The 13,802-nt window shown below is 47.6% G+C and overlaps 1 protein-coding gene across 1 annotated transcript; it reads left to right on the forward strand.

Annotated features, from left to right (window-relative positions):
* Positions 1 to 824: 824 nt before the first annotated feature.
* UNC5CL (unc-5 homolog C (C. elegans)-like) lies at positions 825 to 9,150 on the forward strand. The gene is made up of 8 exons (XM_006882157.1): positions 825 to 1,209; positions 1,783 to 2,083; positions 3,247 to 3,509; positions 4,043 to 4,144; positions 4,401 to 4,468; positions 6,697 to 6,797; positions 6,925 to 7,038; positions 8,928 to 9,150. Exons 1-8 carry the CDS (start codon positions 825 to 827, stop codon positions 9,148 to 9,150), a joined length of 1,557 nt encoding a protein of 518 aa, XP_006882219.1.
* The last annotated feature ends 4,652 nt before the right edge of the window (positions 9,151 to 13,802 follow it).

The raw sequence follows: 13,802 nt of genomic DNA on the forward strand, positions 1-13,802 counted from the left end.
ACTTCTTAAAAACAACAACAACAACAACCCACTTGCTGGAATTTTAACCAGGGTTGTGTTGAATTAGCCATCATTTTGGGTTTTACTGGCATTTTAACATATTAAACCTTCCAGTCTGTGGACATGGAACATCTCCTTTAACTTCTTGCTCTTGTGCTTAGTCTGTAGAGAGTTGAACTGCTGACCCAAAGGCAGTGCCTCTCTGGTGGTTCAAATCCACCAGCCAGTGACTGAGTCAGTAAAATGGACAGTCTCCTCCCATGTGACTTACAGCTTCTGCAAACACACTGGAGGGTCAGATATGAGTCCATCCTGAGTCATCTGTGTTGAGTTTTGAGTTTTTAATCTTCTGAAGCAGCGCTTTGTAATTTTTATTGCACAAGTCCTTCACATCCTTGGTTGGGTTTATTCATAAGTGTTTTACTCTCTGAGATGCTATTGTAAATGGAATTGTTTCCCTAGTTCCTCTTGCAGATGAGATGTATAGAAACCCAACTGATTTTTGTCTGTTTACCTGGAACCCAGAAAAATCCCTCTATTAGTTCTGGAAGTTTCATTGGGACTCCTTGGAGTTTCAGGGCAGTTCATTACATAGGAAATAAACAGGTGAAATTCTGTTGAAGGGACTTGACTTGGCCGTGGAGGGCTCTCTGATGCACTTGCTCCCTTATTGCATCCCTCTAGAAGCCATGTCTTCACCCTAACAACGAGGAGAAGGTTTGAACTTGACCTTGATTCTTTCTTCACTGCCGCCCTTTCCTCAGGCTCCTGGCCTTGGCTCACACAGGGGAGCAGTGAACTGGTGAAATTAAGTGACCAGGTGGATGTGCCCCCATGAGGATTCCTTCCAACCCTCGCAGTTCCTACTGCTTGTGGGGGTCCTGGTGGCAAGTGTCCTCCTCTTGGTCCAGTGTCTTCGATGGCACTGTTCTCATTGGCTGGTGGGAACCTGCCAGAAGTCAGATGGTGAACAGGACCCAGTGTCCCAGCCCACTTCCCTGCCAGAAAATGAGCCTTCGATCCAGTGCCCACCAGCCACACTGGCAGAGATGGCTGCCTTCTACCAGGAGCTGAGCATGCCCACTCAAGGCCAGACGGTCATCCGCCAGCTGATGCATAAGCTGTTGGTGTTCTCTGCTCGAGAGGTGGACCACCGTGGTGGCTGCCTGATGCTCCAAGATACCGGCATCTCCTTGCTTGTTCCTCCAGGTAAGAGCTCCCAGTCCCCTTCCAGTTAGTCTTCCACCAGAGGCAGCTTATAGACAGTAGCTCAGATTGTGCACCGCACAAAGCCACCAGAGGCAGCTTATAGACAGTAGCTCAGATTGTGCACCGTACAAAGCCACCACATCCCTAAGGGAGCACTGTTCAGAGACTTCATTACTATTTTGAACACTGGTTAATTTTTTATTACAGCTTTGCTGACTGTAGTAAAGTTATAACTTTATTGACTCCAAAGAGGGTCAAATTGCACATCTTTGATGACAATATTCTGGCAGATAGAAGTTCCAACAGAATTCATCTGACACCTGTACAATCAATGAACTGAGACATGTGGGAGAATGCCTTTTGCAAATTCACACAAGACACTGTAAGGGTTAGAGGTGGTCTAGATGATACCACATGTCCGCTCACTATCATCGTGCTCCTGTTTTATATGTATGTGCCTTCCCATACCGCCTGCACGCTGCTCTCTGCTGGTCTCTTACCCACTTTCTCTCCCAGTCTGCTGTGGGGAGTGGGGTGCCCTGCTTAGCCCCTTTCAGCTCTCCTTCTCTCCAGGTGCTGTGGCCGTGGGCCGCAAGGAGCATGTGTTTCTGGTCCTGGTTTGGGACCTGTCAGATGCCCCTTCTCTGTCCCGGGCCCAAGCATTGGTGAGTCCCGTGGTGGCGTGTGGCCCCCATGGGGCCTCCTTCCTGAAGCCCTGCACCCTCACATTCAAGCACTGTGCTCAGCAGCCAAGCCACGCGCGCACTTATAGCAGCAACACGAACCTGCTGGACGTCAAGGCCTGGAGGCCCCTGGGGCGGCCAGGTGCCAACACCTCCAGGGACGAGTGCCGCATCCACCTCTCCCACTTCAGGTAGGCATCTCCGCATGGCCTGTTGCCCTGCCCCGGCTTCTCTGCCACTACCTGCCTCAGCCTCTTATTCTACCCTACCGGCCTGCTCTTAATCTGTCAGATGATCTCCTAATCTCCTGTCCCTTGGCGTCCAAGACTGCTTACCTCACCGTTGTTTCTGTGCCTGTCCACAGCATCTGATCCTACCCAAACCGCTGCCAAGTCGGCGACCTTTTCCACCCCCACTACTGTCTCTGAAACTGTCTCTAATCTATGCCGCTCTTTTGTTTATCCCTTCTAGATCTTAAGACTATTCCAAGTCTGTCTCTGTACTCCATCTCTTTGGCTTTCTAGGATCTTGTGTCCTTCTGCCATCCCGTCAATGAAAGCAGAGCCATGGCCTCTCAGTCCAAGCATGGTGATTCTGACTCCATCTTCCCTCTCTCCCCTGCCTAGTGATGGTGCTTCTTGCTTGCCTTAGTTTCTCCTACCTTCTTCTCTTTCCACCCTCCTGAGATGTTTTTATGTTCCTAGAGGCTCCCATAGAGGTCCTTGAAAGAGAGGGGGCATTCAGTAGGTGCATTGTTGTTATGTTCCATTGAGTCACCTGTGACCCATAATGACCTTGAGTACAACAGCTCTGAACCCTGTCCTGTCCTGGGCCAATCTCACTGACTCTGACACACCAACCCTCATTGCCTCAATCACTCTATTAATCCATCTCATCTAGGGCCTTCCTCTCCTGCGCTGTCCCTCCACCCTCCCAAGCATGATGTCCCTCTCTAAGGAGCGGTTCCTCCTGGCCAGGTGCCCAAAGTATGTTAGCTGGGGCTTCAAAATCCTCGTCTCTAAGGAGCAACTTGGTTTCATTCTCTCCAAGACACACCTATTTGTTTTCTTGGCAGTCCATGGTATGTTCAAGACTCTTCTCCAGCACCATAACTCAAAGGCATCAATTCTTCTTCTATCATTCTTAGCCACTGTCCAGCTATCTGATGCATAGCAAGTGATTGCAAAGATCTTGGTCTGGATCAAGCACACCTTAGTCTCTAGACTGACATCATTGCTCTTCAGCACTGTGGAGAGGTCCCTGACAGCAGATTTCCCCAGTGCAATTCATCTTTTGATTTCCTGGGTGCTGGTGCTGATTGTAGGTGCGTTAGCGCCTCTGTTTCCCTCCGCAGCCTCTACACCTGTGTGCTGGAGGCGCCTTTGGGGCGCGAGGCCCGCAAATGGCTGCAGCTGGCCGTGTTTTGCTCGCCCCTGGCGCCCGGGCAGTCCCACCTGCAGCTGCGCATCTACTTCCTCAACAACACACCCTGCGCCTTGCAGTGGGCGGTGACCAACGAGCAGCCCCATGGTGGGCGCCTGCGCGGGCCCTGCCAGCTCTTCGACTTCACAGGAGCCCGTGGGGACCAGTGCCTGAAGCTCAAGTACATCTCAGAGGGTGAGGGAGGTGGGGGACACTGGGGAGAGGAAGCCCCGCGCCAGCGAGGTAGAAGTCTGGGAACTCCCAAGTTTCATTCCCAGATTCTTGGGCTGGCAGGTGGCTGCCTCAAGGAAACCCCCTCACTGATCGTGCTGTTTCTGGGAGTTTGCCTGTTTGCTTCCTTCTGTTGCTGTGCGTTACTCCTCCCTTTTCTGGTGGAATATAGGGGATGCCACCTGGGAGGGAGGAAGGAAGGGAAGGAGAGAGAGGCTTTATTTTCCCACCTGGCGAGATTTGCTTTGGGAAGCAGGCGCTCTCTTCTCCAGTCCTCTTTCCTTTACTGTCTGGACTGTTGGACCTGCCCTTGGGCACGGGGATGGCACACATGTTAAGTGGTAGAAGGAGGATCACCAATGGGGCCGTCTGGGGACTCGTGTCCACATTAGAACCTGTCTCCTCTGCTCCCTCTTGCACTTGGCATGCTGCACAGTGGGTGCCTTGTGTGGATGGACATGCTCCCTGAAGCCCCACCCCCTCTGCCCTGTCCCCAGGTTGGGAGAATGTGGATGACAGCAGTTGCCAGCTGGTTCCCCATCTCCACATCTGGCATGGAAAGTGCCCCTTCCGCTCCTTCTGCTTCCGGAAGAAAGGTAGCATGGGGGTGGCCCGTAGCCCAGCGTCTATTCCTCCCACTTCTAGGTAACCATGCAGTAGCTCCTCACTGAGTCATGCACACAGGCCTTCTCTTACAAGTGAGGAATCCTGCAGACGTGTGCAGAGAGTAAGATCACGCCCTGCTCTGGAACTCAGATTCCCAGTCTCCCTGTACACTGCCTTTAATTTTCTCTGCTGCTTCATCCCAGGCTTTTCATCTCAATCACCTGCTTCCTGCATGCTTTCTCTTTGTAGCCAGTGAGAGTGAAGACTGCTCGGCACAAACCAATGAGATCATCGTTACCATGCACACCTTCCAGAATGTGAGTAGGACCTGGGGGCAGGGGAGGGGCAGAGCCTGGGGGTGTCCTGGGAAAAGGGAAGGGAACTGGTGCTGAGTAGTCAGTTTCTGCTGTCAAGTTGGAAAGCACTCAGAGCTGACACTCCCATGGGTTGTAGAGGCCATAAATTGCATGGGAGGAGATTGTCCATCTTCCCCTAGTGGAGCGGTTGGTAGATTTGAACTGCCCAAGAAGTGTGGCCTAGTCAGTATGGTCTTAAGCTCTTAAATGAGCAAGAACAATATAACTTTTCAAGAACATTCAGACCAGCTCTTTGAGTGGCTGCATCTATGAGGTTTCCATGCTACCCTCCATCCCTGATTCTCTTTTGACTACCAATGGACAAACCCATAAATCCAGCAAGAAATAAAAAAGCCAAATCCTAGACCACCCTTCTCTCCAAACCAGATCAACTGGGATGTCAAGAGCTGACTGTTTTTAGGGCTTTTGCTCTACACCTGAGAAGTGGCGTCAGTGTGGGAAGCGGTCAGTAAGTGGGGCAGACAAGAAATCAAAGGATGTATTGCAATGGGTTAATCTGCTTCCAAGGAGCTCTGTTAAAGTGTCACAGATCAAGGATGTGACTTCAAAGACTAAGCTGTGCCTGTCCCAGGCCATGGTATTTTCAGTCGCCTCATATGCATGCCAGAACTGGACAGTGAATAGGAAACACTGAAGGTGAATTGATTGATGCCTTTGAACTGTGGTATTGGTGAAGAATTTTGACCGCACCATGGACTGCAGACAGAATGAACCTGTCTCAGAAGAAGTGCAGGCAAAATGCTTATTAGAAGTGAAGATGGTTCCACCAGATGCTCTGCCGGGGAAGGAGGGACAATCTCCTCCTGTACCAGTCAGATCTGATCTGACGGTACACTCACACAAAAATAATAAAAAAAAAAAAAAAAAAAAAAATTAAAAAAAAATAAAAAAAAAAAAGAAGTGAAGATGGTGAGATTCGCCACACCCCCCTTCCATAATTTGGACATGGTTTCAGAAAGATCCTGTCCCTGCAGAAAGATAACATTCTTGGAAAAGTATAAGGGCAGCAAAAAAGAGGAAGACTCTCAAGCAGATGGGTCAACACAAGGACTGCAATGATAGACTTTTAAGCAGCAAGTGTGAGTATGGCACCGGACCAGGAATAGTTTTGTTAGGCTGTGCAAAGGGTCAATATGAGTCAGAATTAATAGCACCTAAGAGCAACAGTGAGGCGCTCTGGTGGCCTCATGGGAAGGAGTTGCACTGCCAACCCAAAGGCAGGTGGTTTGGATTCACCAGCTGCTCTGAGGGAAAACAATGAATATTCTCCTCCTGTGCTCCTCATAGCCTCTGAAAACCCACTGGAGGGTCAGCTATGAGTTGGTTCTGACCCAATGGCACATAACAAGAATGGCAACAACAATCCACCAAGAGAAGAAGAGATGGAGAAATCTCATTTGCGAGTCTTTGAGGAACCTGACTATCTCAGTGGAGGGTAGACAGACACGCTTCATGATGTCCCTTGAGGAGGAGGAAACAGGGAAAGGAGGCACAGGAGGAAGGGACACATGTGCCTGAATTTAGTGCTTGTGATTTTACAACCTTCCTGTGACCTCAACTAGGACTTCTTGTGTTTTAGGATGCACTCCGGGAGCTCTGGTTGCTTAGTGGTAAGGAATTGTGCTGCCAACCCAAAGATGCATGGTTCAAATCCACCACATGCTTTGTGGGAGAAAGACAGGCAGTTCCCTCTGGTGTAGTATACTGCCTCTGTAGATCTGCTGGAGGTCAGCTATGAGTTGGTTCTAACTCTGTGGTACTCAGTAACCACAAAAGGATGCACCTTATTTGGTTTCCAGTCCCAGGCTTGAAAGGGCTTAGTGAGGAAATGTAAGACTGAAGGTGGAGTTCTTGGTCTGTGGGTAAACTCTCATGCTCTCAAGTTGGTAATGACCCATCGTTGACTGCACGGGAAGATATTGCCCATCTTTCTCCTGTGTAGCAACTGGTGGATTTAAATCTCCTGACTTTGTGTTGGCAGTGCAACTCCTTACCCACTAGGCCACAAGAGCTCTTTGAGTCAGTGGAGCAGAGGGTAGAGGGTTCTGAGTGAAGTGACCCAGGGTGACTGGCTAAAGGAGAGACATGAGGAATGGGGGCTAACTCCTCAGTTTCTTGGTCAGGAAGTGCCATGTGAGCTCTCAGTTGCCTGACCTCTGTTATCTCAGGGCTTGGAGACCAAGTACATGGAGATCCTCAGGTTCCAGGCATCAGAGGAGGAATCCTGGGCAGTGCCACCTCCAGTCTCCCAGCCACCCCCCTGCAACAGGTGAGGTGGGCGTACCCCGGGCTGCTGCCTGGGTCATGTTTAGGATTTCTGCTCCAGGGCCCAGGGAAGGTGGGCTGTGAACCAGGCTGATGGTCCCCTCCAGGAACCCCACTTTCCCCTGCCCCAGGCTGCCCCCAGAGCTCTTCGAGCAGCTGCAGATGTTGTTGGAACCAAACAGCATCACAGGCAATGACTGGCGCCGACTGGCCTCCCACCTGGGACTCTGTGGCATGAAAATCCGGTAAGAAAGGGGCTGGGAAGGAACAAGGGGCACAGATTGGATGAGAATAGGGTGTTCAGGGTACTCATGGGCAAGTAAATGACTTAAATGTCTGAAAATGGCTACTCCTCACTCCATTTGGTTCTGTGGGTTAAAGGCTGGACTGCTAACCAAGTTGCGGGTTTGAACCCATCAGTCATTCCGTAGGAGAATGATGAGACAATTAGTGTTGGAAACCCTAAGAGACTTACTTAGTTCAGTAGGGTTGCATTGAATTGGAATTGACTTGAAGGCATTGGTTTCCTTTTATTTATCACTATCCTCAGGATTTAGAATGATGCTCAGTGCATACTAGGTACTCAATACGTATTTTAAAATTAATTAACATCCAGTTCTGTTTCCTGAGGGTTAGTATAGCAAATGATAGCATATATCCCCGTGCCTGGACCAAGCTCATTGTTGAATAAATATTAGCAGTGCAGTCATCCTCTCTTTCAAAAGATGCAAAAAAAGAAAACAGCCGAAGAGCAGGTCTGTGCTGAGCTGCTGGGTTAGTATGAGTGCAGGGATTGGGGAACATTTCACCCAGGAGATAGAGCTAGAGTTAGACCCAGGAGAGAAAGGGCAGAATTTAAATAACCTGGTCACCAAGCCTTTATCAGACACCATGCCAGGCTTTGCTGGGAGAGAAGACAAAGGAGACATCATTCTGTTCCTGGGAGCTTGTACTGGTGAGGGAGAAACAAGCAAACAAGAGCTGTGCCAGCGAGTTGACTCTAGCTTAGTGAACCGACTTATTGCACAGAGTACAACTGCCCTCTGTAACGTTTCCAAGGAGACCACCACATCTAATCTCAGAGGAGCTGCTGGGTTTGAACTAATGGCCTTTCAATGAGCAGCTAAATGTTTTAACCATGGCACCATCAAGGCTTCTCTAGTGAGCGATACAAAAGGTTAAAACAACCCTACCCCAAACCCCAACTAGTCCTTGAACCTTATTGTATGTATCTAAGAACACACTGTGCATTGAAAATAGAGAAAATAGTGGGAAGGACTGACTACTTAAGCTTTGTGGGGGTCATGGCTGGAAGTGGGAACTGGGGAGCACAGAATGGTCCCTTCCAGCTGGGGAGTGGACTTAGAGAGATAAGCAAGAGGTGACCAGCAGCTGAGGGGGTTGTGGGTGGGGGCTGTGCAGGAAGGAAAGAAAAGTCCTGAGGGAGGTTCAGGCCCGGAGGGTAGGGTGGAGTGTGGGCTTGGAGAACCAGAGAGGACCCAGGCTGGCTTTTGAGCAGAAAAAGGGTCATAGTGAAAGCCCTGTTTAGAACTACTAAGAAGCTGCACTGCCATCCCAGAGGCACACGGTTTGAATCCACCAGCTGCTCGCTGGAGAATGATGAACAATCTCTCCCTGTGTGATTTTCTGCAATTCGCTGGAGGATCAGCTCTGAGTTGGTTCCAACTCAACAGCACACAACCACCACCACCACCACCTCATCAGTGTGGTGGGCAGGCTCTTGTGACCTGGGAGAGAGCAGAGGAGGAAACAGGTTAGACTGGGGCGAGGACAGCTTGGAATTGAGCAAGTGGAGAAGGTGAATATAGGAGTGCTGGAAGCAAGCTGAGAAACTTCTCATCCAAGCCCTCAGTGTAAGGAGAGGAAACAGGCAAAAAGAGGGGAGGGTTAGCTTTTGCATCTTTTTGAACAATCTTTCTGTTCAAAGTCCTGGGTCCTCCTGCTGCCCATCCTTCCTGGGAGGCAGGCAAGAGCACAGAGAGGACAAGGGCTCAGGCTCATCTCAGGGGCGAGCCAGTGAGTGTGGCTCTCCCGGAAGTGAGACAGCAGCGCCCAGAGGAGGGAGAAGCCCGTCTTCCCTCCTCTTTCCTTTCTTCCCCTCTCCTCCTGCCAGGTTCCTGTCCTGCCAGCGCAGCCCCGCAGCCGCCATCCTGGAGTTGTTCCAGGAGCAGAATGGCAGCCTGCAGGAGTTACACTACCTCATGACCTCCATGGAGCGGCTGGACTGCGCCTCTGCCATCCAGAGCTACCTGACCAGCAAGCAGAGTGAGGGTCTGGTCCCCACCCGGGGGCCAGGCCTGGATAATGAGGGCCTGGAACTTGACGAGAAGCTGTGAGCACCCAGCTGGATGACAGAACAGGGTGGGAGATCTCCACGTGTCTCCATATTTAACAAGAACACACCAGCTGTTCCGGACTGTGTCCACCAACTTCATCAGAACCTTGAATGACACCCAGTGCCTCTCTTGAGAAAAAAGGGCCTTTGCCAGCTTCTCTGAGACTGAACTTCACTTCTGGACAGTAAACTATTCAGTGGAGTGATCCTCTCTTGGCCAGCAGGGGGCACAAGAGCACAGAAGATGGCCACTGCATGCCCCACCTCCTGGAAGCTATTTCAGGAGGGTGAGCTCCCTGTTGACATTCCTTGTGGGAGGAATGTTCAATCCACACGTGGATTAGAGTATCCTCAGCACTGGACTGAACATTGCAAAGGAATACTAGACTATAAAAGATAGGGTCTTGACTTTAACAAGTGTACACATCTCTCGGGGAGTGGAGATTATGTGCTCATTGGAGCTGAGGGCCAACAGCACACACCTTGTGGCTAAGGGATTTCCCTCCCAGACTTTAGGAGTTGAGGAGGGAGGGAGCTGAGTATGGGCTGGAGCAGTGAGAATGACTCATGTTTGATGCTGGAGAGAGAGGATTGGCATGTGCAAAGAGTAAGTTCATAGATCTTTAGGAAGGGTGGAGATTGGGAACCTGGGCATATCTTGGTAATGCTGGAAGCATCAGAGAGAACAACTTTATGAGTAAGAGATGAGAATAAGACAAGAGTTTAAGGCCAAACCTAGGGGTGGGCAGTTAGACCCGGCTGTCCACTTCTGCCTCCTTTGCTTGTCTCCTGTGTCTCCTTATCTTCCCATTCAAACTTTATCTTCTTCTCCCTCTGCCACTATCTCCATCATACAGTATTAAAACAAGAAATAAACATCATGGTTTTCGGTCTTGTCCAATCCTTTCATCTCTTTATCTTGAACTATGTGAAATCTAATTCTTGCTGACTTTATCTTTCTGTTACTGTCTCCTGTTGCTACTCCTTCCCTGAATCTGTATGTGTTTGTTACTATGTGTCTTAGGGTCTTTTTGTCTCTACCTGGTTACACTGTCCTGCCTTTGTGTGTTTGTTTCTCTGAAAGCTTTGGCAGAAATGTCGCTAAACCATTGTTATAGATCAAAGGCTGCTGAAAAGATATAGCTACTCTGAAATGGATGGGTGGAGTTCCCCTGTGCTCCCCTCAAAAGGCCAACATCTAGTTTAGGATCAGAAAAGAAAAGATAGGGATTAAATAAAACCTTAGTCTACAAATAGTTGTCAGTGCCTACTATGTGTTAGACACTGTATAGAAAGAGATGGACAAGCTGGATGTTGAAAGGAGAATAAAGGATTTGAATCAATTCTAACAGTGCTATTGTTTGCAAATAGGTGTTGTTCATTTGTCCAAGGGCAGACACACAATCATTTTGTCAACACTAACAACTTGCTTCTGTGTTTAATGGAAAAAAATAGTAAAGCTTTTTCTATGAGTAAAGATGTTGTATAATATGAAGAATTTCTTTGCTACAAGCCATATTTTGCATAAACTGGTAAAGTTTGATGTGGATATGAATGATTTCATTTGGTAAAATTGCACCTGTGGGGGAAAGCTGAAGGGAAGTGTTTTGTAGAGTTTGCTTTCAGTATAAAAAGTAGGGTAGCTAAGACAAATGATAGATATGCTAAAGTAGAAGCACTAAACAGATGATTTCAAAACGTGACTTGAGAAGACAAAGTGAAGTATCATGAAATGTGAACAGAGCTGGAGAACCAAATGGGAAGAATACACTGGGCATTTCTAACACTCAAAAAAATTCAAGCCTCAAGTAGCAATGTTGAAGGTTTCTGTGGGCAAAATATTGAATGACACAGGAAATATCAAAAGAAGATTCAAGGGATATGCACAGTCATTAAACCCAAAAGAATTGGTTAATATGCAGTCATTTCAGGTGGTGGCATGTCATCAAAATCTGGTGGCACCAAAGGAAGCAACTCAGGTTGCACTGAAGACAAGGGGAGGAAAAAGAAGGTTCTGAGAATTGATGGAGAATTGAGATGTTTCAACAAATAGGTGTGATGTTAGTAGCATTGATTCTCATCTATGCATAGAAATTTGGAAGATAGCTCCTGGCCCAAATGACTTGGAAGAGATCTACATTTATGCCCATTCCAAAGGAAAGCGAGCCAGTAGGATTCAGAAATTATTCAATACCACACAGTTGCTGAATGTGAAGAGAACTTGAAACACTGTATGAAGGAGTATAAAGACTATGTATAGTCTTCAGAGTGAATTATTCTTTGACATAAAGGAAGCAAGAATTCTCACAACTAGATCAGTAGACATCATGATAAATGGAGCACATGTTGATGATGTCTATAACTTTATTGGAATCCACAGTCAATGCCTGTGCAAGTCACAGTGAAGAAATCAAATGGCATTACATTGGGCAAATCTCCGAGAGGCCTCTTTAAAGCAATTGCTTGGTTTTAGCTCTTTAAAGAGCAAAGAGTGCTGATTCTGATGCAAACTCCTGTGTGTTGTTTTTAGACAGTGACTAAGAAAGTCAGAGAATTGATGGCTTTGAATTATGGTGTTGATGAAGAATATGGAATACAACATGAATTTTCAGGAGAACAAATACATCTGTCTTGGAAGATATCTAGCCAGAGTACTCCTTAGGGCTGCTAACCAAAAGGTGGACAGTTTGAATCCACCAGCCAAACCATGAGAGGAGGAGGAGGCCGTTTGCTCCTGTAAAGATTTCCAGCCCTGGTAACGCTATGGGACAGTTCTACTCTTAAGAGTTGATATGAGTTGGAATGGACTCAGTGGTGGTGGGTACAGGGTTTTTGAATCCTGGTGCCTTCATAATTAAATGCTCCATTGATAACAGAAAGCTTGATAGTTTGATTCCACCTTGTGTCACTGTGATATCTGGCAATCTGTCCCTGTACAGATTGTTGTTTTTGTGTACCCTTGAGTCAGAGTTGACCCAGAGCTCATCCTCCAGTGGGTTTTCAGAGGCAGTTTTAGTTGCACTGGAGGAGAATGCCCATCTTTCTCCCATGGAGCAGCTGGTGGATTTGAACTGTGTACCTTCAGGATTGCAGTGCAGCTCCTTATCACTAGGCCACCAGAGCTCCCTCTGTAAAGATTATAGCCACACATCTTCTGTGCAGCCATTCTGTATCACATGGGGTCATTATGGTTCAGAATCAACTTTGGACCCCCAAAGCAATATTCTTTACAGGCATAGATTGGCAGAACTTTCTCATTGCCTAAAAAAAGTGAGCTCAAACCTCCAACCTCTAGATTATGAACCAGAAAAATCAATGCTGTCAAGTTGTTTCCAACACAAGGTGATCCTTCACTAGGTTTCCCAGGCAGTAAATCTTAAACAAGATGAGATAATAATGATCTTTTGATAACAAAGTAGTTGGTGGACTCGAGCAACATGTTACAACTCCACCACTAAGGTGCCTTTTTATTAGGCAGTTGCAAAGCACGTGTATCACCCAGGAACCTTATCTTTGTATGTTGCCTTTAAAAAAAATTAGATACTTTTTGTGGGTTTACTGTCTGCCTCTCCCTTATCTGTCTCAAGAAGCAAGTGAAATGAGGCAGGTAGATGCTCTTCAACATGGTACTGGCTCGCACTACAGGGTGGTGCAGGCACCTTGGATTCAGAGTTAGGAATCTGGCTGCTTACATCTTGAAAAAGCCTGTTTCCAATAAAGGTTTTGTTCACAGGCACTGGACAATGGTTAGGACTTCAGTGTATCTTTTTGAAGGCACAATTCAATCTTCCTTACATGAGCATGATCACATATCCCCGCTTCAGGACAGCTCTTAGGCCACTATTCCCAATGTTATCCTACAGCCCAGGATCAGACCTTGACAAGTTTTTCAAATACATGTACACTAGCGAAAAATTGCTAACTGTGCTGAACCAGTTCATTTAATACCTTCTTTAGTTCCACATCCCTTACTGTACTGCAGAAACCAAATGAAAAGTTACTAATTGCCATGGTGATGCACTCGTTATATATTGGGATACCAGCTGAAAGGCCAGTGGTTTGAGTCCACCAGTTGCTCTGTGAGAGAAAGACGGGCAATCTCCTCCCATAAAGATTTTTAACCTTGGACATGTAAAGGAGGGTCATCATGAGTCAGAATTGGGCAGTGAGGTTTTGGCTTAATCACCGTGAAACAGTCTTGGTGGTGCAATGGTTAAGTGCTTGGTGGCTAACTGAAAGGTTGTTGGCTTCATTTGGCTAATGGCCCCATGGGAGAGAGATCTGTTGTTCTGTTGTCATAAAGGTAACATGAAGGTAAGTCTAGAAAACTCTATGGGGCAATTCTGCAGTGTCCCATGGAGTTGCTATGAGTGGAAATGGACTTGGTGCCATTTAACAAGGCAACAGTTTTGTGTTGATTTTCTCCTTCAACACACACACACACACACACACACACACACACACACACACACACTTACTCACTCTCACTGTTAATATGTGACATTGAGTTGTAATCAACTCATAGCTGACCCTCCAGGAGGTTTTTAGAGGAAGTAAATTACACGGAAGTTGATTGCCCATCTTTTTTCTGCAGAGCAGTGGATGAATTTGAACTGAGTGGCTTTGGGTTGGCAACACAGCTCCTTTTAGGCC

Source organism: Elephantulus edwardii, unplaced genomic scaffold, assembly GCF_000299155.1.
Source record: "Elephantulus edwardii isolate Elephantulus edwardi_28Jun2011 unplaced genomic scaffold, EleEdw1.0 scaffold00017, whole genome shotgun sequence".
NCBI lineage: Eukaryota > Metazoa > Chordata > Mammalia > Macroscelidea > Macroscelididae > Elephantulus > Elephantulus edwardii.